The sequence below is a fragment of the Megalopta genalis genome, unplaced genomic scaffold (assembly GCF_051020955.1).
Source record: "Megalopta genalis isolate 19385.01 unplaced genomic scaffold, iyMegGena1_principal scaffold0037, whole genome shotgun sequence".
NCBI classification, from domain to species: Eukaryota; Metazoa; Arthropoda; class Insecta; order Hymenoptera; family Halictidae; genus Megalopta; species Megalopta genalis.
In genome coordinates this window covers 533,227-556,793 of record NW_027476106.1, presented here as the reverse complement: position 1 = coordinate 556,793, position 23,567 = coordinate 533,227, and the positions used below count along the sequence as shown (strand labels likewise).

At 34.9% G+C, this 23,567-nt stretch overlaps 4 protein-coding genes across 7 annotated transcripts; 2 read left to right on the top strand and 2 right to left on the bottom strand.

Annotated features, from left to right (window-relative positions):
- Positions 1–2,025: 2,025 nt before the first annotated feature.
- Positions 2,026–5,869, top strand: Bmcp (uncoupling protein Bmcp mitochondrial). Of its 3 annotated transcripts, none has more exons than XM_033472157.2 (8): positions 2,026–2,295; positions 2,662–2,751; positions 2,833–2,980; positions 3,057–3,336; positions 3,407–3,525; positions 4,539–4,599; positions 4,663–4,752; positions 4,877–5,869. In XM_033472157.2, the coding sequence occupies exons 2-8, from the start codon at positions 2,679–2,681 to the stop codon at positions 5,018–5,020; spliced, it is 915 nt and encodes a 304-aa protein (XP_033328048.1). In that variant the 5' UTR covers positions 2,026–2,295; positions 2,662–2,678; the 3' UTR covers positions 5,021–5,869. The 3 variants fall into 3 exon arrangements, with proteins under 3 accessions (XP_033328048.1, XP_033328047.1, XP_033328046.1); XM_033472156.2 differs by having other exon boundaries at positions 2,026–2,425; XM_033472155.2 differs by having other exon boundaries at positions 2,026–2,425; positions 2,532–2,751.
- On the bottom strand, positions 5,523–10,665 carry LOC117221303 (protein FAN). Of its 2 annotated transcripts, none has more exons than XM_033472144.2 (16): positions 10,127–10,665; positions 9,612–9,845; positions 9,339–9,531; positions 9,076–9,261; positions 8,889–8,960; positions 8,607–8,815; positions 8,375–8,537; positions 8,135–8,289; positions 7,683–7,861; positions 7,480–7,611; positions 7,204–7,407; positions 6,855–7,128; positions 6,545–6,775; positions 6,380–6,468; positions 6,056–6,307; positions 5,523–5,961 (listed from the first exon to the last, which is right to left on the bottom strand). In XM_033472144.2, the coding sequence occupies exons 1-16, from the start codon at positions 10,138–10,140 to the stop codon at positions 5,864–5,866; spliced, it is 2,685 nt and encodes an 894-aa protein (XP_033328035.2). In that variant the 5' UTR covers positions 10,141–10,665; the 3' UTR covers positions 5,523–5,863. The 2 variants fall into 2 exon arrangements, with proteins under 2 accessions (XP_033328035.2, XP_033328034.2); XM_033472143.2 differs by having other exon boundaries at positions 6,855–7,131; positions 10,127–10,661.
- Positions 10,666–11,141: 476 nt separating this feature from the next.
- Usp5 (ubiquitin specific protease 5) lies at positions 11,142–15,091 on the top strand. Its single transcript, XM_033472145.2, has 13 exons — positions 11,142–11,475; positions 11,696–11,821; positions 11,911–12,087; positions 12,148–12,254; positions 12,326–12,853; positions 12,924–12,995; positions 13,129–13,321; positions 13,417–13,569; positions 13,648–13,829; positions 13,892–14,274; positions 14,469–14,684; positions 14,774–14,883; positions 14,954–15,091. Exons 1-13 carry the CDS (start codon positions 11,380–11,382, stop codon positions 15,017–15,019), a joined length of 2,409 nt encoding a protein of 802 aa, XP_033328036.2. The 5' UTR covers positions 11,142–11,379; the 3' UTR covers positions 15,020–15,091.
- An 85-nt stretch (positions 15,092–15,176) lies between these two features.
- Myo31DF (Unconventional myosin ID) lies at positions 15,177–21,250 on the bottom strand. Its single transcript, XM_033472141.2, has 15 exons — positions 20,880–21,250; positions 19,898–20,004; positions 19,640–19,835; positions 19,243–19,462; positions 18,957–19,169; positions 18,673–18,876; positions 18,401–18,599; positions 18,163–18,332; positions 17,833–18,093; positions 17,515–17,759; positions 17,273–17,435; positions 16,853–17,185; positions 16,580–16,770; positions 16,247–16,495; positions 15,177–16,167 (listed from the first exon to the last, which is right to left on the bottom strand). The coding sequence occupies exons 1-15, from the start codon at positions 21,161–21,163 to the stop codon at positions 15,960–15,962; spliced, it is 3,243 nt and encodes a 1,080-aa protein (XP_033328032.1). The 5' UTR covers positions 21,164–21,250; the 3' UTR covers positions 15,177–15,959.
- Between the last annotated feature and the right edge of the window lie 2,317 nt (positions 21,251–23,567).

Genomic DNA, 23,567 nt, shown 5'->3' with positions numbered 1-23,567 from the left:
AACCCTTCGATTGTTTTTCCTTAAAATAATTCAGTTTTTACGATCTACGATTAAATTATACAAGAACATAACGTTTCCTACACTTAGAACAATTTACTATCTACTTACTCGCATTTCGGTTTTCGCTCGTGATGTAATCGATAATATTATCTTATCGTATTATGCTCAGTAAACGACGATGAAACTGGAAATTGCAATGTAGCTATCAATGACAACAAATACCGAGTTGTGTGCGTGTTCTTGATAGAAGACCAATAACATTCGATGCGACAAAAATGTTGGCTGTATCTTGTAGATAGTTAGCTACCTCTGATCGACAACTTCTCCACGAGCACACCGATCCAAACATGTACCAAATGCGTTTCCTTTTTCTGTGTAGGCTCAGAAAAAAATGAATAAAGAAAAAGATAATTTTGTGCTCCTATATTTTTATTCCAAATAATAGCAAAATTAAACAAAAAATATATTTTAGTCATTGTACAGTGAACTTAGTCCTTCTACAGTCCTGTACAGTTTATGTAGACTTCCTTGTCTCTCCCTTGTTTCAATTCTCCCTATACAAGATGCTGTAAAAACGAGCATATACCCTTTAAATCTAGATAGATTAAATCACTTGAATTTCTTTTAAATGTTAGAAGGACTAAGTTCACTGTACAATGACTAAAATATATTTAATATATATAATATATTATATATATTATTATTTATTATATATATATATATATATATATATATATATATATATATATATATATATATATATATATATATTATAAGTTATTCTAATTTATGGCACGCCATGATTATTGAGGAAGACGGAAACGAAACACGGATGCCGAATAGTCGCAAAATGTAAGGAAAAGATGTTTACTCTGAAAAATAATCTTCGTCGCATCCGTGCCGTAAACCTCGTCGAGGAAAACCCCACGTTGTTTATTCCTTCACGATGGAACAACCATGTTCGTGGCCCCGCCTAAGGACCTGTAAAATTCCAGTTGTTGTCCCGTTCCCCGTTTTAGGATCCGGGGTGAAATGGCAACGTCGCAACTCTAGCTCTTGCACCTTTGTGTACTTTACGATTAGCTTGAAACTTAGAAAAAAAGTCGGAATACGATATAAGAAAGAAAGAGATATAAAACCAAACGACACAGAAAAAATACTCTATAATTCCTCGCGTCTTAAAACTAGTTTGTACTTTCCTGATGGAAGCCATACGTACTCCTGATTTCCATTACGCTATTGTGTTATTGTCATTATAAAATTCATTCGTTATCCTTAATGCTTCGTGTGTGCCTTGATGTTTGGTTTCTTAAAGAACGATTCGATTCATTGCGTAGGAGTCCTATTATTGATTTTTGTCATTTTTGTGGATCATTTCTGGTCGCTTTTCGGAAAGGCGGCGGGGGGGGGGCAATGAACCAGGTAAATTACACCAGTATAGAGTGACTTGCGGCGAAATCGCGAAGCTCTATTCATGGGTGTAGCGCCAATTAGTTTTAACGGCGATATCCTCAAACTATTGGACAAAATCAACTGTTGGTAACGTAGAGTATCAATTTCAGTGCTTTGCCACAACTAAAGAAGAGATACAGACTTAGGATCCCAAGACCTGTATATTTTGTACCATATCTTATGGAGAAACTGTCGGTAATCAACTGATATCTTTATTTTCAAAAAGCAATCAATAATCAGTTAATAAATTGCACGTATTTTTATGCAACGTTTTTAAGGTAATCTAGCTTAAATTAAAGTTGGAAGCACAGATTTGGGATCCGTACTCTAGAAGAGCACTAAAAAGGTGAGACAGAAAAGACCATAAGATGCAATGTCTGTACGAATCCTAAGTCTGTGTTGAAAGTAATCGCTACTATACTATAAGTCATTCCGAAAAATTCCCCCTATATAATAAGTGCAGAAAATGATAATTGAGCCATTCATGTAAAAATATCAGAAACACACAAATTGTAAGAATGTTGTGATTTGTGTATTTTCCTGTAGATGGCCTTACATGTTGCTATACAATCTGATTCATCGGAATGCGAATTGAATACGAAATTTGAACAATTTGTCAGAATCATTGATTTAATGATATTACATCTTTACATGTAGTTCAAACATTGTAGCGTTAACATTATATTAAATGCAGTGATCTTACAAATATCGTTCACCGTAACGTAACGAATTCTCACTGATCGGCTGTTATTCTGTAAAACTCTAGCTACGTTCAGAATTTCGAACCGACTGACAAACAACTTGTGTATCGAATAAAACTTAAACTTATCGTATTTAGTTCAAGTAAAAATATAAATCCCTCAATTTATATTTATTATTTATAGAAATTTCTCGATTATAAATTCTCTGCATCGCTTTAAATTCTATCGCCTACGTCCGTAGGTACCGAGTCGTAATTACCGCTGTTACAAATGTTAGCATTGTAATTTAATTGCAATGAAATATGCATGCGTCGACGTGTCTAGTGTGCATACATTTAATTTTAACCGAAAACATTTTGTTGACCAATCCATGTGTAGTTGTGCGAAGCTCGTCTCAAGAAACTTAACCTAGAATCAAATTTGTTCGATCGACTGTTGTTCGATCGTGTTCGGGCAATTGTGAGGATTGTTTTACAAAGTTTAATCGATCTCTTTTTTCCATTGTAAGATATTGTCAACGGTGTAATGGGAGAAAGTCACTGGAAGGATTGGAGGCCTTTTGTTTACGGAGGATTAGCTTCGATTATCGCAGAGTTAGGTAAGGACAATGAAATCGTGTGAAACATAATTATTATACAATTATTTGATTTGTCATTTTCATAAGGTTTTCTTTTGGCAGGTACTTTTCCTTTAGACACAACGAAAACTCGTCTACAAATTCAAGGCCAGAAATTTGACAAAAGATACGCTCATTTAAAATATTCTGGCATGACGGATGCTCTTGTGCAGATATCGAAAGAAGAAGGATTCAAAGCTTTGTATTCTGGGTAGGTATGATTTCTTAATAATCGTATATTAATTATGAGATACTTATACGTCGTTCCAACACATTTTATCGAACAGAATTAGCTCGGCTATTTTAAGACAAGCCACTTATGGAACCATAAAATTTGGCACCTATTATTCGTTAAAGCAAACAGCCATGGAGAAATGGGAGACGGATGACTTGGTTGTTATAAGTATTGTTTGCGGTGCTGTAGCAGGAGCCATATCGAGTGCGATAGCCAATCCCACGGATGTAGTCAAAGTTCGTATGCAAGTAACAGGTTTCGACTCAAATTTGTCTTTGTATGGTTGTTTTCGAGATGTTTACCGACACGAGGGTATACGCGGTTTGTGGAAGGTATCTAAAATATTTATGTTTAAATATGTTTCGTGTGAAAAATATTTTCTACTAATCTGCTTTTGTACAGGGTGTAGGACCTACTGCGCAAAGGGCAGCAGTTATCGCTGCTGTAGAATTACCTATATATGACTATACTAAAAATAAACTTATAGCTCTTCTGGAAGACAGTGTCACTAATCATTTTCTGTAAGTAAAATGCACTAATGTATGCGGTAATGTTAATACTAATTTCTTAATTGTACTCAAGTATATACACAGATATATATATATATATATATATACTTAATTCACATGGACATATATGTTATAATATCTCAATTTTAATAATGATTAACCCTTATCTGGGCTGTTTGCATCTTATAATATATTCGATTTTACACTACTATTGCACTAACAACCTTTTGTAATATTATTAAGATAAATCAATCAATTGTTTATACTTTTTTACAGTATGTGATGTCATGTGAGTATATTCAATGAAATTAAGTTAAATATAAATATACCTATTATTTTTCATTACTCTCAATAACAACGTATACTTTGTCCTTTATGTATGACTTTTCTTAAAAGAAGTGGTAACATTTTGTACAAAGAAAGAGATTTAGGCCCAGGAATAGTACCTAACTTCATTAAGCGCTGTGTTGGTGATACAATTTTTTAAGAAGGAAGTAATATTTTTCTAAAGATGAAAAATTTTATTTCCAGGTTCTTTCGCTCTGTCGTGTATATGGGCACATGCAGTACATGGATTTTAAGATGACTACAAAGAAACTAAATGGAAGTCACATTTGACATTCCTACCTCGTATAACATTCGTTCAAACTGTTATCGAGATTACAAAACATCTTGAATTTTCTTCACGAACATTGTTTGGTTAGCATTCGTCCATCACCTTAACATTCGATCATTTCATTAATATTCACTTTTGTTCGCTCCCTTTATATTATTTTACCTCGCTCGGTAAGACCGAAAATTAAATTTTCTGCATTAAATAATACTCTGCATACTACATTCGACATCACGATTTGCATTTTTATAAATTATGCCTGGATAAGGGTTATTATTCTAAATTATTCTAGAGAGAATAATATAAAAACTTTATTATCTTCACTTGCATATATATTAATAATTCTGAGATTCAAATTCGATATAGGATTATTTCAACTATCATCCTGTTTACCCATATATGTTCATTTCAGGTCCAGCTTCATAGCAAGTACGGGAAGTGCTGTAGCTTCTACCCCTATAGACGTTGTCCGTGTAAGTATATTTTGCTTTTTTTATTCATTAGAATCTTTTTACTAGACAACAATATTATTACAGACGCGGTTAATGAATCAGAGAAGAATACGTAACACAGTCGGCACATTGCCTCCTCATATTTACAGTGGAAGTATAGACTGTTTCGTCCAGGTAGGTAGTTACCAAACGTGACGACTTTATAAACTTGTTCTTCTGTTTCTTCAAGTCGTCATGTTAACTAATAGTAGTTTCAAATACATAATTCGCACAATCGTAACAATTTATTTGTTTGTAGACGTTTAAAAATGAAGGATTCCTAGCATTGTACAAAGGTTTCATTCCTACTTGGTTCAGAATGGGCCCATGGAACATCATATTTTTTATAACATACGAACAGCTGAAACATCTGGACCATTCTCGCTTCTCTCTAAGTAGATAAGACAAAAGAAGTACGCGCGCGTAAGCGTGCGTATGTGTTTGCGTGTGGTAGATGTGATTAAATATTGAAAATAATAGTGGAAAATAATTTAAGTCTGCGTTTGTATGTTTTATTTGTACGAGTGTTTTTTAGGATATTCGTATTTGACTATATGAAAATAACTACGAAAAAGGAAACCGAATTAGTTTTCCCGATGGTAACGACAAAATCGCATCGATGAAAGTAAATGAAAAATACAAACGTTTTCGTTAAAAAAAGAAAGCCACTATAATATTCTTTTTAGTATCTCAAATGTTTAATAGTACTAGTCAGCATCCAAATTTCTAGTAACAGTACTAGTAAAGGTGCATTGTGTTTGCATTTCATATTTCAATTTCGCGTTGAACTAACTGTCGTTTATATTAATCTTGTGTTGTTTATTCTTAGATCGAATTTGAGCATTAAAACTTAACATGTAAGAATGTGTACGATCGCATGTTTTATTGTAATGTATATATGGCTCTTACTGTGTACCAGTTTATTGTAGAATAATATTTATGACCAAATGCACGATTTACAAAAAAAAAGCAGCATATTAAATGGAACACATTCGACAAATTATTTTAACAAATCGTTAAGAATACGTCGCAGTATAAAATAAAGCCTAGAATCTTGTAAACTCGTACGACCATATATATTTAGAGACTATCAACAAACATTGTAACAAATTATCAAACGAGTGTTGCACGATAAAATGCAATTAGTTTGCCTGTTATATTGTTCTTACGTTAAAAATTCTCTGTATACTGTTCTCACAATCGACTTTATAAACAAATTTTTTCATCCGCGATGTTACAAGGAAAATCATAATTTTTTGCATTCCCACACAATTATTTTTCTATCCTTACCACCAGTTAAAATAACATTATTTTCTGCGGACACGGACAATGCGTAAATTGGCCCTAAAAATAATATTTTAATCGCTTAAAAAAAGAAACTATTTTAAACGAGTTCTTGCATGTACGAAAAAATACAAATAAATGAAATATATTTTACCATCATGACAGTGTATTTGCGAAACGAAAACTGCATCTGCACGGTGCCACACATTAATATTTCCATTGCTGTCTCCTATCAATAAAAAGATTCTGAACCATGACAATGTTAATGGTTCGTGTTCTATAGTTGTACGATAAATCTGTGTACTTGTTAAAATATCGATTATATTCAATGCTTTGTCTTCTGCACACGATATAATGCTTTTGCCTTCTGGATCAAACGTCATTGCATTTATTCTGCCAGAATGTCCTGCAGAAAAATAAATTATATACTTAGAAATGCAACGATAAAAGTAGCATTTTTTTTCTTTTTAATGTTTACCTTTCACAGTAAGTTGCAGATTATAAGTGTCTAGATTCCATAAAAAAATTTCTCCATCTTCCGTGCCAGATATTAATAACGTCTCATCCCTATAAAAATTCTGATAGTTACAATTCCGTAAATTACTTGAGGCAAACTTGAGGCAAACAAAAAGGAAAACTTTACCTGGATATATTGATGCAAGTCACTTTGGAGTCATGATCTAATTGAGCAATAAGATAATCCGCTGGTTTAATTTTCTTCCCGGAAACATAAGTTCGCCAAACTTTCGCTGTACAGTCCCATGAACTAGATATAATAATCTGACGAGAAGTACTTATTGCTAAACAGGAAACAGCATCTTCGTGACCTTGAAGTATGTCTATAACTCTGCCGAATTCGACGTCATAAAATATTCTATAACAAATAGTTTACGAATGAGCGAGGAAACGGTAGTCACAGTGGTTCGTTTTTGTTTCACATTTCGAATACATACAATGAATTATCCCAGGAGCCAACAACTAATATATTGTCATGGGAAGTCGTGCAGTACGATATGCAAGAAGAAAGTGGTAGCATCGACAGAGCTACGCTACGTGTTAATTTTTTCGTTTCAGTACTGAAAAATTTCAATGTTCCATCTTGTCCCACAGACACCACTTCGTCCATTTTTCCTGTATTCATCACTAACAAACAGCTTACGCTTTCTTTATGCGATTGAAATGTCATTAATTCGGATAATTCAAATACTTTTTCACCGACATTTACATCTTCTGGAAGAAATTGTTATTCTTCTTAAAGTAATTATTTCACTATGGTGTGAGCCACGGTAAAATGTGACATACCCGATCCACATTTTAATGACAGCAAAGCAGTTTCGCTGTACAATGTCTCCATGAATGGAACAGAGCGTTTAGGGTGAGGTAACGTGAATATTTGTTTTGGTATTTGTCCAAACTCCATTATTTGTACTTCTATACCGTGTCTGTCGTTAGCATCTCGAATGGTATCTAAATCTACAGCTCCCTCGTAGCATAAATGAAAAAATACTGAAATACAATGTATCATAAAATATATATACTATTTATGTATTAGTTTTGGAAATAAACATTGAGATGTACCGTTGTCGGCTTTCACAGCTTCTATTCCCCTTTGTTTGTATCCAAATATTAGATCAATCCACTGATGAAGATTACGAGACACGTAGTTACTTTCTAGAGCATCTCTTAATACTTGTATAAAATGTGTTGGTCCTAAAATTTCATAGTAGTTGTCTTAATAAAATACGTTAGAATAGCAAATTATAAACGTAGATGTACAGTACCTTTCGCCCATGGTGGTAATTGTACATCTCCAATTTTTGTACCATTGTGTCGGTAACCGAAATCGATACTATAACTATTCACTAAAAAATCACCAGCACTGTTTGTATCATAAAATTCCGGAACCAGTTCTTTAAAGTCAGACATGTTCACCAAAACATTTTTCCATACGTCAGCTACACTGTTAGGTGTTTTTGTCGGTAAGTGTGAAACAAAAAATCGATTCTGCAGAGTCGACACAGTCATTATGCACTTTTTACAGTTTAAGAAGCGTTAACCGTTACATCTTGTCTGGTCTGCACGACACAAAATTACATTCGTATGCATTTGTTGAAACTTGTCTTTAACTATTCAATACGAAACGCAATCTTTGAAGTTTTTGCGAATTTAAATTTGTCAATTTCATTCTTCCAACTAATTGTTGTGTTATAGTTTTTCTAAAATATATACGTACCTGTTGAACATTCTATCTGGATGGTCGAATCTGCCATTTTGTAGACACAACATATACTGAGGATATTTTCGTACTAAATAAAATAATACAAATCCGGGGGCACTGTAATGCGAACCATACAAAAATTTTGGTTCCGACATTTCTGCATATCGTTCCTGAAATATATAACCGCTTATTATTTTCTTTCATAGTAAAGAAAGTCGAACGATGTAATTAATATTTAACACAAAAAATATATACTTTCAGTCTTTCTAATCTGTCGGATTCAAGTGCTCCAATAGGTTTTGAAAGATCTCTGTACACATTAGGATCATTTAATTCTAACGTAGAAGATGTATAGTCTTGTATTATCCATGGCATTATTGGATACTGAGTCAAATCATGAAAAGTTCTATCTGCCAAACTGAAGAAACACGTTAGTTACGAACTCTGATAAAACTCTGATAAGACTCTAGTTTTGCAGAAAAATTACCTATTAATGTACAGGAGGTAATCGTAATTTGATAAAGAACCGCTTTGCCATCTCATGGTCATTTGATCTTGAGGTATTCTTTCCAAAGACACTGCTGGTTGATTTAATAGACTCTTATAAAGTTCATCTCTATCGTGTTGATTGTTCAATGATATGAAGAGGTGCTCCGTTTTATTCTCTGGCTGCTTTGTCCAATTAATTTCGAGCCCCTGTAGCAGATAATATGATTAAATAAAATGATCACAATATTTATGTGCAAAAACTTTCGAATGCAATACTTACAACTTGTCTTAAAAGAAATCTTCTCTTTATAACATTAATAATCTCTTTCAGTTGTATTTTTAAAACCGGATGCTGGAAACAATATCGATAGCTTAATAACCATGACGAGTATTATGTATTTAGAAATATTCACAGTCTATGTATACGTCTATACACGATAACGTACAACTATTGCCAAAAATCGTACCTGATCCAAATTATTATAAGGCTGGAAATATATTCTAGAAGTTGTTAACAATATCCTTCCTGGATTTATGACGAGCGGTAATACTTTACTTGCTTGAGTTTCTAACACAACTTGTTCATACAGATCCTCCAACCAAGATGTATCAAACGACACCCTTGATTGTCTAGAATGTACAATAGCCATAATCTATTCAACAGCGATATATTAATTACTTAACCGTTAATATAATGACTAATCAGAAAAATAATAATCATACGGTATACCATAGCGTTCTGTTCGGCTGTTGGCAATGTTGCTGCTCTAAACAATTGTAAAATTTGTGGGAGACAGTCGTCTATTTTTGCATAATTAAAGTGAAAATACAAAGTGGCTTGTTTATGGATAAATTTGTACGGAGCCAAAATATTTTTCTCCAACATTTCTACATATTGCTTACAATTCACTGACAATAGGTTACTATAAATTGTTAATAAAAAGAAGAAAATAAGTCTATAAATATGACTTACTTTTAAACGGTAATAAATAAAAATACCTACTTCAACGTGGTGTCAACAGACTCACATTCATCGATATCTATTGCTTCTCTGAGTTGTACTTTTATCAAAGGCTGATTGATATCCTTAGTTACAAATACTAATGATTTTGAACATAATTTCAATCTCCCATCTATCCATTTCTGTTCTTCTGAGGTAGAAACATCGAGCGCTTTCATTTGAACGCTATAATCTTCAAAAAATATTTCTCCCGGCTCCAAAAGGAGCATTGTGAACCTACAGTAAATAATATAGAATATTAACACTTAATCACGATTTGTACATTAATTTATCCATGTCTAACTGCATGTTAAAAGATTTGCTTATTATATTGGTTTATGTATGTGTTAAATAAATATTGTTCACAGTGGCGCACAAAAGGCTTCATATAATTTAATCCTCTTAAACTTCTAACAGCTTCACTTCAATAATAATTAAACCGATTTAATTCCGTGGCTGTGTACGAACACTTCTGTGGACTACTGTATATGTAAATCGTCAAAACAAGAGATATGTACCTTTCTTTTTCCATTCTTCCGAAATTAAATGTACATTAGAATTGATCATCAGCATTACACGTGACTTTAGATGGACACTGTCATTTAATATTCCAGTTTACGTGATCATTTTTCAGTGTAATACGGTCGGTGGAACGCACATTTGATTGTAGGTTAATAACAGAATGAATCATCACATACGTATAAATAAGCATACGAACATACGTGTGTGTTACAGGACATTGTAATGTATGTGGGTCTCTGTCTATTCAAAGAAATGTTACATGAATGATGTATACTACATATGTATTGAGAAAACACCAGACTTTTATTGTTTAATTTATGTATTCTTTTGATCAAGGACTTTTTAATATGTGCACTATTTTAAAAAAGAGCCGCTTCCTCGAGAATCTAAAATCTCTAACTAAGGGAATGCATTACTGGCAATGTTGTGACAGAAAAATATTTGCCTCAACTGATTCCATTCAAACCTTAGGTCTTAGATCATAATCAGAGTCACGACAATAACTTTTGTTCTTAAGTGCCAGTCATGTTTCCAGAGTTAAAAATATGCTGTGCAACAGTACGAATAAAAATACTTTCTATGAAATATGAATCTGTTAGAATTCAGCTTTTAATGTTTTATTTGTACAAATAACTGTGTATACTAGACACCCAAAAAATGTACATACGTACAGAGTGTTCCAGCATTCAAGGGACAAGCAAAAAACATAATAGATTTCTTTATACACTTCATTTTGAGAAAAACAAATTTGAAAAGTCATGAAGCCCGCGTGTTTTGAATAGACATCGTCTGTTTGTAACTACATACATACATGTACATATACAATGTATAACTGTACACATTTATGTATTTGCTTGCGAATTTTTAAACTTGATTTTCTAAAAAACAAAGTGTATTATGAACATATTTCAGTCTTTACTTTTGATCGAGTTCTTTCAACGCGTGTGTATGCATGCACACATGTATGCATATACATACATACATATGTATACATTGCGAAACAATCATACACCAAGTTGAAATAGAAAAGCGTTGTGGTTGGCGATTGAGTACCACTGGCTTTTAAAGAGAAACAAGAAGAATCGAATACGTTCCGGTTCTCTCATCTCGTTTCTCAAATCGCGCATATCATCGATACGGGAAACCAACAAATTTTCGAACACGTTACTTTGTGATTTCGCCTGAGAGAAATTTTTTTTCTTATCGAAGACAGCTTTTCAGTTCGACTTCATAGGAGCTACGATCCACGATGGAGGAGTTAATGGAACACTTGTCCACTATAAGAATACCAGAAAAACACGATAAAATATACAAGGACGAGTGTGTTTATTCTTTCGACACCCCAGTAAGATGTCATGTTCATTTAGTAATTAGTAATCCGCAGATCTTTTGTATTTCTGGTGTTTACGAGTGCACTAAATATAACGAAACGTAAACCCTAAAGCCGGTTTATATGTTTCATCACGATTGAAAATTATTAAAATTCTTAATACATGTTTCAATTAATCGATTAATCTATTAATTAAAGATTAGAATGGTTGTAATTATTGGTTCTTGTTACGCAGGATAGTCTGACTGGTTTGTATGTGAGCCTCTCCAGTTTTTTGGGATTGGGTCAAGACCATGTACAGCGTTATTACTTGTTATCCAAAAATCCTGTGTTTTTACACATCAAACGAACTAAAGAAGAAGTAAGTATTGCTAATCGAGTCTGTTACCGTTGTATGGATCTATGAGCATTCGAAGAAATTTATGAGAAGACGTTACGCGACTTTCACAGATCCCGTCAGAACCTCAAGGAGAAGGTCCTGAAAAAAAAATTACAAGACTGGCTATTGGAACATCCGATGGATTTGCACCGGATCAACAAAAATACATTTACCACGAAACTTACCAAATTGTTATTTTACCAAATTTCACAATGATATCTTATCCAACAGACAACTTACCCGAGAAGGTACGTGTACGAGACTGTAAAGTAAAATGTCCCATCCATATTATGTTTGTCGTTATATAGGTTGTGCAAGCTATTACATGTATACTGGAGGCAGAATCTGCTACAAAGTTAGCAGAGATAGAAGCATTGTCTGGAACTTGGGACGGAGAATTGAAAGCAGTTTCGAAGTAAAATAGTGCATTAAAAACTTGATATAAGCATGCCGGGATAACAGCTTAAATGGTCATTAAATTTTTAGGCATGCAGCTAGTCTTAAACAATTAGACAACAGAAGGAAGATACCTCCAAGCGGATGGAAATGTGAGAAATGTGACCTAACCCAAAATCTATGGCTCAATTTAACCGATGGCAGTATTCTGTGTGGACGTAAATTTTACGATGGAACTGGTGGAAATGATCATGCTGTTGAACACTATAGAATTACCGGCTATCCTTTGGCTGTGAAACTGGGAACCATAACTAAAGAAGGAAAAGGAGATGTGTATTCTTATGACGAAGACGATATGGTCGAGGATCCAAATTTAGTACAACATTTAGCTCACTGGGGCATCAATATTACTCAAATGGAGAAAACTGATAAATCCATGATAGAGCTTGAATTGGATCTCAACCAGAAGTTTGGCGAATGGGTAGCACTCCAAGAAGCAGCAAGCAAATTAACACCATTATATGGACCTGGATATACGGGTCTGGCCAACTTGGGAAATTCTTGTTATATAAGTAGCGTTATGCAAATGTTATTTGTGATTCCAGATTTTATTAAAAGGTTTGTGGAGTAAAACTTTATTTCAAGCAAACTAACATTATCGGTATCAACACTCCAAAATCAATTTCAGGTATATAGATCTTGCTCCAGAGATATTCCAACAAAATTATACCGATCCAGCGGGTGACTTTAACGTTCAGATGTACGTTCGTACAAGTAGAAGTAGTCCTGCAATTATACAGGGAAGAGTCATCTAATGTGACAACTTAAGAGACTCATCCTGTAGAATGTAGAGCGATACAAAAAGTGTTTGCTAATAGGAATGAATGTTGCAGGGCCAAACTTGGGATCGGTTTACTTTCTGGTAAATATTCGGTGCAACCAAACACGAATAACGAAGAGGAATCGCGCCAAGGTATTTCTCCTCGGATGTTCAAGACGTTAGTTGGCCGTGGGCACCCCGTATTTTCTTTGAATGGACAACAGGATGCACAAGAGTTTATTCTTCACATAATAAATGTCATAGACGTAATTAATATTCACTTTTCTACAGTTCTTGCTACTTGTAATCATTCGTGTCAAGTTCAAATTGCAATACTAATATCAGGAAATTGATCGAACAGCGTCACAGTCGCCATCAATCGAATCCTACTGACTGTTTTAAGTTCAAAGTCGAGGAAAGGTACCAGTGCAGTCGTTCGAATAAAGTAAAATACACTCATCGTCCAGAATATCTACTGCCACTCCCTATACCTGTAGAATCTGCGATAAATAAGGTAATATTTGGTATAATGCAATTGAAGCTTTTGCCCATTTCACACGTATCGTATACTATTTATCAGATATATTTTTAGGAAGAAGTTGCGGCATACGAAGCTTTAAAGCTGGAAGCAGAAACGAAAGGCCAGAAGCTAGACTCAAATACATTAGTTAGACCTCGTATAAAACTTTCGTCTTGTCTGCAGGCGATCATTCGGCCTGAAACGGTCGAGCAATTTTATAGTTCAGCCCTAAACGAGAAAACAACAGCACTGAAGTAAGCAGTACACATTGCGCAATTTATAATGATACATCGTTGACAAATGGAATTGTTTTCAGGACAACCAGACTAGCCACTTTTCCAGATTATTTATTGATACACTTGAAAAAGTTCACGGTAAAAGAAGACTGGACACCGGTCAAGTTGGATGTAGCTGTTGAAATGCCGGATACGTTGAATCTGAGTTCTCTCCGAGGGAACGGTTTGCAGCCTACGGAGAAATTGTTGCCAGAGACAAGCGGTGCCGAACCTTTGATATTGTCTTTCGATACTGCGATACTCTACGAATTGATAGAAATGGGATTTCCATCGGAGGCTTGTAAAAAGGCTCTCTATTTCACGGAGAACCGTGATACAGAGACTGCCATAAACTGGTTGATGGAACACGTTGCGGACTCCGATTTTGCAGATCCCTTTGTACCGCCCGGATTCGATCTACAAAGTAGAAATTGTTTCTCTCTTTCTCTCTTTCTCTCTCTCTCTCTCTCTCTCTCTCTCTCTCTCTCTCTCTCTCTCTCAAATAACAAAAGTGTATTCTAGTCTAAGCAAAAGCAAACTTCGATTTCTAAAGACTGGAATAGCACACTCTTAAGAGCATGGTACAAATAAATGATTCACTCGTCTACTGTGTTTTAGAGAAAGATAAATTCACAGCTAATGAGGAAGCTGTGGCGATGGTGGTAGGAATGGGCTTTACGAGGGAACAAGCAATAAAAGCACTTAAAGCGACCGACAACAATTTAGAACGCGCAGCGGATTGGATTTTCAGCCATCAGTCTGAATTAGATGCTATGGACGTTGGTGAAGAACAGGGACAACATTCCGAGGAGGTGTTCAGAGATGGGAATCACCGTATGTTCTTTCTTTTCTTTTTCAATAAAAATTTCAACAATATTTATGCTCTGCCTTTGAAACTCTATGCGAAATTGTTTATTGTTTAGAATACAAATTAGTGGGCTTTTTGTCGCATATGGGACCTGCAACATCGGTAGGGCATTACGTGTGTCATCTGTTAAAAGACGAACGATGGGTGATATACAACGACGAGAAAGTTCGTATCACAAGAATGAAATATATTTCAATAGATTTAATAAAATTCTTACACAAATTGTCTATTGCAGGTTGCATTGTCTGAAAATCCACCAAAAGAATTAGGATACATATATCTATATCAACGCATCGATTAGATTATACAATTGTTTTGTATAAAAAAAAATGTATTCTATTATACTTTAACAATAAAAACCGACGGGACAGAAGATTTTCGTTTTAAAGTTAAAACATGGAATCGAATGTGAACATAGAAATGGTAGGAACCCACTTCCTGTAGAAAATACATTATCATCGAAGACGTAAAAACATCAGTTTATTTCTCAACAATGGCACCATTTTACAACGTGTATATAGCGTTTAAAATTTTTTTTTCAGATATAAAGTATTACTATCACTCTCATCTGCCGTTTCTATACATATATATTTAGATATTACATATCTTCAACATTATTAAAAGATTTTAAATGCACGTGATAAACTATATAGAGATCACTCTTAATAAACGTCGCGACTCTTAATATAGCAGCTTTCAAATAAATATAAATTGTATTTTACAAAGTCTCATCCTAGTTTCGTGTAGTATATCAAATTTCAATGATAGTGTAAAAATATATTTCAAGAATACTTTTAAGTAAAAGGCCATATCGTAGTTATTTAAGGCTACCGTATTAGATAATTAATTACCTTTCAAGGCAATACTGTTTTCAGTTTCTTAGGCTACGCGACGACTCCAATTTTATAATTTACAAATTATTCACATAAATAGCGCGTTCGCTATTTGCGAATTAAACCGCTTTTTTTCGTTCGTAAACGTATTTACAAAGAACTCGTTTTGGTAGATTCTTCTCACAGTGAACCGTCGTTTGATTGTCTCGGTCATTATTTACAGCAGTAGTAACTCTTTTAAGCTGTTCATGGCTATGCAATCTTACGAGTAAAAATATTATTTGTACATTAATAAATGCATAAGAAAACTCGCAAAACGCGAGAATGAAGCCTGTAAATATGTTTGTCTGATAATTGATCTGTAATAATTGTGAGAGACGACTGAATTAAGGCAGTTTCGGTGTCATCCTAACTAGCCGTCCTAAACCTCGTATTGGCACCTCCAACGATGATCCCGATCGATGGTGGAATAGCATATACAATATTATCTCCATCCTTTTTAAACGTCGGCTCATGCACTTCCGGTAGCACCTCTACCCGTAATACTTTACTTTTATTTCCTAGCATACATTTAAATTTTGTGTCGACTGTAACTTGTAAATCAGCCGAGCGTAATCTGTTACAAAATGCATTGCCTTAGTTACTTACAATCATAATTACTTGAATTCAAAAGAAAGACTTATATATATACTCACTGTATATATCTGTTACTTAAAATTCCAACGAGTTCTCCCACTCTGTCATCTTTCGCGATAATTGACATAATGAAGTCGTTTCCTCGATTGGAATGAATCGTTATTAGTTGGTCTTTTCCAGGAGATACGCTCAACCCTGTAATTTCGGCTATTGGTATACCTTTCCTCAAACTCTTGAACTTCGAGCTATCAAGCTTGTATATCGTGTGCTCAGTCACTACTAATACACGATCTTTCGGTTTATTAAACCTAGAACAATTTGTTCGCTATTAAAAAGATTCAAATCGTACCATGAGATCGAATAAACCCTGTACAATAATCCCATATGCAAACCTGTTCGTCTTTTTAATAAATGCACTGAACAAAACGGTCTTAAAGCGGTCGGTGTTCCGTAGATTATTTATCGAGGAATTAAAGGTACTGTAATGTGGATTCTCGTCCGATTTGGATAAATAATTTCCTTCCCAGCGTCTGTCTTGTCCCCAATGTTGTCGTTTCGATCGCAGAACCACACCAGCAGCCATCTAAGATGATATTCGTATTATTGAATTAAATTGATATCCGTACTATCAAAGATTGAACGTTCTTGCGCGTCAAAGTATCCACCTTCAGTCGTAATTGGGGCCAATCTTCTCTAGGAATGTGTCTCAGAATCATCCACGCCCACCATCTCTCGTACATCATTCTTAAGTAATGAAGCGAGTGTCTCACAGCGAAATTTTCACGGGGCCAAGTCAAGCGTTTGCCGTAATCTCGCATATTCTTTGCGTCGCGGTAAATCTTCTCGAACTCTTTGATGTAAGTACGTACTTTGTACCTTCGGTAATGTTTCATTATGATCAGCGCTGCTTTCATCTTTTTATACTTTTGCCGGCACAAGTATCCTCTCCATTGCTTTTGCAACAGTATCACAATACCAGGTATCAAGTCGCTACGCGCCTATTAGAAATTAATACATTAAAATCGAAAGGGTCGCTGGGATGACAAATCATTGAAAGTGTTTCATGTAATTGCTTATAAACGAACCTTTTCTAATGCAAAAAGCGTTCGAGGCGATCGAATGAATATTTTGGTATGGCCGTATTTAACGTCGTTGCCGAAACCTTGGTCGTCCAATAAAGTACGAACGCCGTCTTTATCGCTACCGTCTCTAAAATTTGGCCAAGTATATTGGGATATCATTTTATACCTGAGAGAGAGAGATCAAAATCGATTAGTAATAGAGCAGTGAGTTTTTGATTCCACATTAATCATGAACATTTCGGCACCGTTTTAAGAATGTATCGTATCGTTGACGGTATGCGAAACCAGCCCGTCTGACCAACACGTTCTCAACCAGACCCAAGTATCGTACTTGATGAGTTACTCTTTCCTCGTCGAACACGACTGGCGACTTAACTTCATTTGGCTTTATACATCTTACGTAGTACGGTTCTTTGCTAGTTAAATTCTTAACCAGAGCTATCATGGAATTGCGGAAAAGTGTTCCAGCTGTTAAAGGTCTTTTCGTTGTCTGAGGAAGCAACATAATCAAAACTTACTGTGAGAACGTACACTGATTATATTATACATATTTATTAACGTACCGCTAAAATATTTTGAGCTCCTTCAGGCCACATTTTGCTGATTATAGGATTGCTACTCTTGTACAGCAATCGTTTAAAGTCCTGAAACAGTGTATCTTTATTTTTATCTAAAAAGCCATGAATACTGTATATCACATCTCCGGCATAGTGTTTAATCTTGAACTGAGTTTTATGTTGAAGTTCTTTGTCCATTGGCTTCAATTGTCTAGAAGAATAATGCACGTGATTTATCAATTTTCGATCCATACTCTCCAAAAGCATCTGAAACAATTTTCTTATCAAATAAAGCCAAACATTTTCCGGCATAAAATGTGATCAATGAGAACGAACTTCATCTGTAACTTTGCCAACATTTATGCAAGCCTCGTCCATAATAGCTATTACTCCTTTATGAGGCTGTTCTACTAAATCGCAGATTATTTGATTGTTGAAATACTCAATAGTTTGCCATGCTATACCTTCTTTCTCATATTCTTCTTGTTCTTGTTTCAACACCAGTTCTAAAACATGAAACATTCTATAGCGTAATCCTTTCGAAGAAATTTAGTTTATTTCAAGATGTTCTCACCAATGAATAGCTGTTGTAACTTTTCATTGCAATAATTGATACAAAATTGCTCGAAGCTGTTGATATCAAAAATTTCAAATCCATATATATCGAGTACTCCGATCACGGTTCTATATCTTTTATAGATCTCCGTATCGTTTACGTTGATAGCGGTGTTAACGCGCGACACAATATCAGTGAACAATCTCTCGTATACAGCCTGAAAAATTTGTACATCCGAATAAGCAATGTTCAACAGCAATTTTACTTTTCATTCAAAACATCAAAGTTACTTTTGCTAATGCATCTCTTCCGAATTCCGCCTGTTTCGAAGTGTGAGTCTTTTGCATGACTTCTCCACCCGCTGCTATTACTCTTTGTGTGAGCGCTGTGCTCAATTCCTGAGGACTGATGGAAAGCAACATTGCTGTATCATTTAAAGCAGCTTTGTTTTGAACATGAAGTTTGTCCTCCTCGAGTTTAAACGTGATATTACCCTGTAATAGATACAAAATTCCTGTAAGTGATTGATTTATAATGAAATTTATATTGCTTCTGTAAAGTAATAATAACAAACCAGGTGTAATATTCCCGCAATAACATTCCAGACTGTCTGTATTTCGTTTTGTGTGAATCCAAGGGTGGTCATAGCAGAGTTCACCGTTTTGTAATCACTCTTATCAGTTGGACTTGCTTTGTTACAGTTTCCAGCACCAACATAAAAATATGCAGCTGGATCCCTCACTAGTCTGAGCTTATTTAGTTCCGCTTCGCCACAACCATTCAGTAACTATAAATCGTTATCTATTTCTTGTAATCTGTAATTGCTGAGAAAATCTAAAAGTTGAAGTAAAAAGCAATACCTGATAAAAACAGTGAAAATTACGTTCTCCATTTTGCTGGTACACGACTCTTGATTTCTCTAACAAATAATTAGTAACATGTCCACCAATCGGATCTCCCTTAAAATTGAAATCTATATCCATGTACTTCCCAAATCGAGATGAATTATCGTTTCTATTTGTTTTTGCATTCCCAAAGGCTTCCAATATCGAATTGGATTGAATAAGAATATCTTTTACTCTGACATACAAGAAAAAGGTAATTGTAAATCGTATGAATAGAAATCTTAAAGACAAATGAAATTGCTTTACTGTATTTTTCTATTTGTATAAAAGTAATCTATACTATCGACCTACAAAAACATAACAATAAATGAATAATAAATCTGCTTTACTCTTAAAACAGTTTTGACTATACCTTTCTATCTCTTGTTGACCGGTTAAATTGGTGACTGCGGCAATGTATTTCATAATAATTTTACTCGCTTCAGTCTTACCAGATCCCGATTCTCCGCTGATTACTATGCAAGTGTCACGACGTTGTTGTTTCATTTCTTTATGCACCGCGTCAGCAATTGCAAATATGTGTGGTGGATTCTCAAATAATTCTCTGTCTGAAATGTAATAATTTTTATAATACCTTTTTCACTTCTTGGCTTCAAATATAATTACTTACCTTTATACTTGTTAATGTAGTCATTATTGTATATGTTTATGCTTCTGTACGGATTTATACTGACACAAACTTCTCCGATATACGTGTAAATCTTACCGCCATTGAATCTGGAATAAAAATCATAAGTGACAAACTTCTATCGTAACTCGTACTTCAACCTGCAGAACATTATCGAGAAAAATGTGACTAATCGCCATTTTTCATTTTAAAGTTCTACTACACTACCACCGCCGTAGTTAGTCTCTGTTTGTCAAAGATAACATTTATCTGTATATCAGTAATATGCAATAGAAATCAACATTTATCTTTGACTTTGAAACGCCGTTCTTTTCACACCCATTTCAACTAATCGCGCGCTTCGTCCAAAAGGGCACATTTCTTTCGTAAATTTTCAAACGATGCTATATCTACAAATACAGCACAGAGCCTATTAATAAAACTCAAGTTCGAACTCAAGGCGATGACTCATAGAATATACATATAAAGCCCGATAAGGTATTAAGCATATTGTTTCTAGGAAAATTAAAATCGTGCCTCGGCGTAAATCTACCTAATACACGAAACCCGTAGAATCGAGCGATTTACAAATTCCAGATTTTCTATAAATATAAATTTCTGGGACGGTTAAATTCACGATCGAATCGTGATACTCGATTCGATAAAATCATGATGGCTGAAGGACACCAGCGGCAGCAGATTTTAATAGAATATTAAGGAAACACAGGCGGTCCGCTACAAGTTTTTGTGGGTCAAGTTCAAATATAAATACAATTGTGTTGCACTGCAACCACCTGCTAATGGTTAGCCACGCCCTCTTGGTGGATGATCTATGAAGTATAAATAATTAAGAAATTACCGGGAAGCGGGTGTTACACTTGTCAACGCTAACAGCAGAAAACACTAGCTCGTATTTTTTGCGATTTCCCGCCAATTTCTTTCTTTATTAGATTAGTCGATAGTGTTGATCGGTGCACAGTCTTACCGGATTCGTAAGTTATCCACAACCTTCTCCAAAGTAATCTCATCCAGGAGGACCAAGTCACCGATGCCGACTTCGTCTTGCGCTGCCATTGTAATCAATAATAAAATCGCACAAAATTTAGGGTTCCATATAAACGTACGCGTACTTGTCGCGTGTTGGAGACCAGCTCCTTCCCTATCAACAAACCGTCCACGCAGCGGAGCGAATGACGAATGTGGTTCACGGAAATCCTCGACCAACGCAGAAACATATTCCACCCCACCACACCGTAAACTTATAGGCATAAACTATACGTACTCCAGTGATAAAATTTCTGGCACGTCGTTGAAAATTCATGTTCCCAAATAGCATGACCTTGACAGACCTACAATTATGTTGTTACTTTACCTTCCGACAGTTATGGAATTTTTATCTAGAAATCAATGATTACAGTTCTAGTTTCTGAATCCATTTTTCAATGGCAATAACTACGAAATAGTTAGTTTAAAATTTACATTTTAAACTAAACTTGTGTACGCATGCGCGCTGGAAAGCGATTTTTGCGAAAGTTTCGTCTCTAGCAGAATTTTCTGCGCCAGAAGTTTGACAAGCGCATTTGACTGCGCATCGCTGAGTTCATCAATTCAAAATGCAATGTATGTATGTATGTATGGAAAAATGAATGTACAACAGTGCCTCACCAAGCCAAGACGGGGGCAATCGGCTTAGAATTATGAAGCAGGTAGAGAAACTGCTTCACAGTATTAACAAAATTTTGTTGATTGATAAAGTAGAAAGCATTAGCTAAAATGTAGCTTACGGGTTTTCGAAAATTTTAATCATTGTAGAAATGATAATCGTTTCAAGACGTTCGCAAATACGCAAGTCGAATATCGCGCCATGTGCTTCAGATAGAGCATCAGGCATATGGATGCACCTGCGCGAACCTGGATGCGCAGCAGAATGGTGGGGATAAAAATGCTTACTGCGGTGAAGCAGAATTGCTTACTAAGGTGAGCCATGACTGCACAGTTTAACTGTGTTTAGTATCTTTTTAGTACGTATGTACTAAGCAGTGAATGAGAGTAAATTAATGTGTAAAATAACATTTTAATTAATCTATAAGATAGCTATAACAAGTTCTACCGGACGGTATAAACAAGTGTTTCAACTTTTGTTTAAAGTTCTCTAACTTGCTGGAAGTGCATATCGACAAAAATGGTGGAAGTAAAATCACGTCGTGTCGCGCAAACAGAGGATTTATCAAATGTTGAGTTTGAAACCAGCGAAGATAAAGATTCCAGTGTAGCAATCGAGAATGTTGCTGTCTTTCCTGTACCAGATTGGTCTTGTGCAATTACGTCTCGCCCTTTCATTATGAGTTTGATGGACCTTTGCTGAATAGCAGAAGGTTTCTCGAAACCTGTAATAAGAATACTGTTTTTGTAGAAACTACGAATAAATGAGAATCATATTAACGAAATGAGACTAATAGTGACTATCGATGACGTTTTCGTATGCGTGTAAATTAAAGTAATCAAACAGAAACTAGACAAATAGGTTATGTTTATGCTACACAAAAATATAGAATTATTACGATACCGTAGGCATAAATTCCTCGTAATAATTCATCTCTGAGCCCCATATTATCAAATGTAGGAATGACCTGCACATCTTCACCGGTTTCAAACTCAACATTTGATAAATCTTATGTTCACGCGTCGCGATGTGATTTTACTCCCGCCATTTTTGTCTATTTGTACGTAGTCTGATGGTTTAATGTAGCCAAAGAATAACGATGAATACGATATGTACTTTCAGCAAGTTAGGAAACTTTACACAAAAGTTAAAACACTTGTTACACTGTCCGATAAAACTTGTTGTAACTATCCTATAGATTCATTAAAATTTTATTATACAGATTAATTTCCTTTCATTTGCTACTAAGTACATACGTACTAAAAAATACTAAATCACAATTAAACCTAGGCCGTCTCGTTTCATCGAGCTTATGTTCTCTCTTTTCGCGCGCATCCATGTGCTTGATGCTCCATCTGAAACTCGTGGCGCGATATTCGACTTGCATTTTTCGCCCCATAGGATCCTCGATCACGGTCCAGCGTATTTGCGAACGTCTTGAAACGACGATCATTTCTACAATGATTAAAATTTTCGAAAACCCGTAAGCTACATTTTAGCTAATGCTTTCTACTTTATGAATCAACAAAATTTTGTTAATTCAGCCATTCCAGTACTTTTTAACTGAAACGATCAGCAATCAATATTCTACTGTACGAAAAGCAGTTTTGAAAGCAACGAAAAATTTCGCAATTTTATACGATTTTTACTGTTAAAAAATGTGAAAAACGAAGCTGAAACTTGCATCCATATGCTCTTAGAAAGTCTACATATTTAATGTAGTAATTACCTAAAATTCTCAAACTCAGAGTTTTATAGAATTAGAGTTAAGAATTATTTATTAAGTATATCACAATTATTGAAATTTTTGAAAACCCGTAAGTTACATTCGTAACTAATAGTTTTTTGTTTACGAATCTACGGAATTTTTTATCGCAACTGCGCGAACCTGGATGCATAATAAAATGGTGGGGATAAAAATGCTATGGTGAGGCATGACTATACATATATAACAGTTCCGAGAAGGGGAATCCTTTCAAAGCGCATGCGTAGATGCTATGTTGTTGACTC

Excerpts from the sequence above, each read along its gene's own strand:
- Usp5 (XM_033472145.2), top strand. The coding sequence starts at position 11,380 with ATGGAGGAGTTAATGGAACACTTGTCCACTATAAGAATACCAGAAAAA. Across the intron at positions 12,854-12,923 it reads ATTCCAGATTTTATTAAAAG|GTATATAGATCTTGCTCCAG; the intron begins GTTTGTGGAGTA and ends AATCAATTTCAG. Across the intron at positions 13,830-13,891 it reads GAGAAAACAACAGCACTGAA|GACAACCAGACTAGCCACTT; the intron begins GTAAGCAGTACA and ends AATTGTTTTCAG.
- Myo31DF (XM_033472141.2), bottom strand. The coding sequence starts at position 21,163 with ATGCCTATAAGTTTACGGTGTGGTGGGGTGGAATATGTTTCTGCGTTG. Across the intron at positions 19,463-19,639 it reads GGTCAACAAGAGATAGAAAG|AGTAAAAGATATTCTTATTC; the intron begins GTATAGTCAAAA and ends CTTGTATGTCAG. Across the intron at positions 16,168-16,246 it reads TTAAGTAACAGATATATACA|ATTACGCTCGGCTGATTTAC; the intron begins GTGAGTATATAT and ends ATTTTGTAACAG.
- Bmcp (XM_033472157.2), top strand. The coding sequence starts at position 2,679 with ATGGGAGAAAGTCACTGGAAGGATTGGAGGCCTTTTGTTTACGGAGGA. Across the intron at positions 3,526-4,538 it reads AGTGTCACTAATCATTTTCT|GTCCAGCTTCATAGCAAGTA; the intron begins GTAAGTAAAATG and ends TGTTCATTTCAG. Across the intron at positions 4,753-4,876 it reads GTATAGACTGTTTCGTCCAG|ACGTTTAAAAATGAAGGATT; the intron begins GTAGGTAGTTAC and ends ATTTGTTTGTAG.
- LOC117221303 (XM_033472143.2), bottom strand. Across the intron at positions 9,532-9,611 it reads TCTGTTGACACCACGTTGAA|TAACCTATTGTCAGTGAATT; the intron begins GTAGGTATTTTT and ends AACAATTTATAG. Across the intron at positions 8,290-8,374 it reads ACAGATTAGAAAGACTGAAA|GAACGATATGCAGAAATGTC; the intron begins GTATATATTTTT and ends TATATATTTCAG.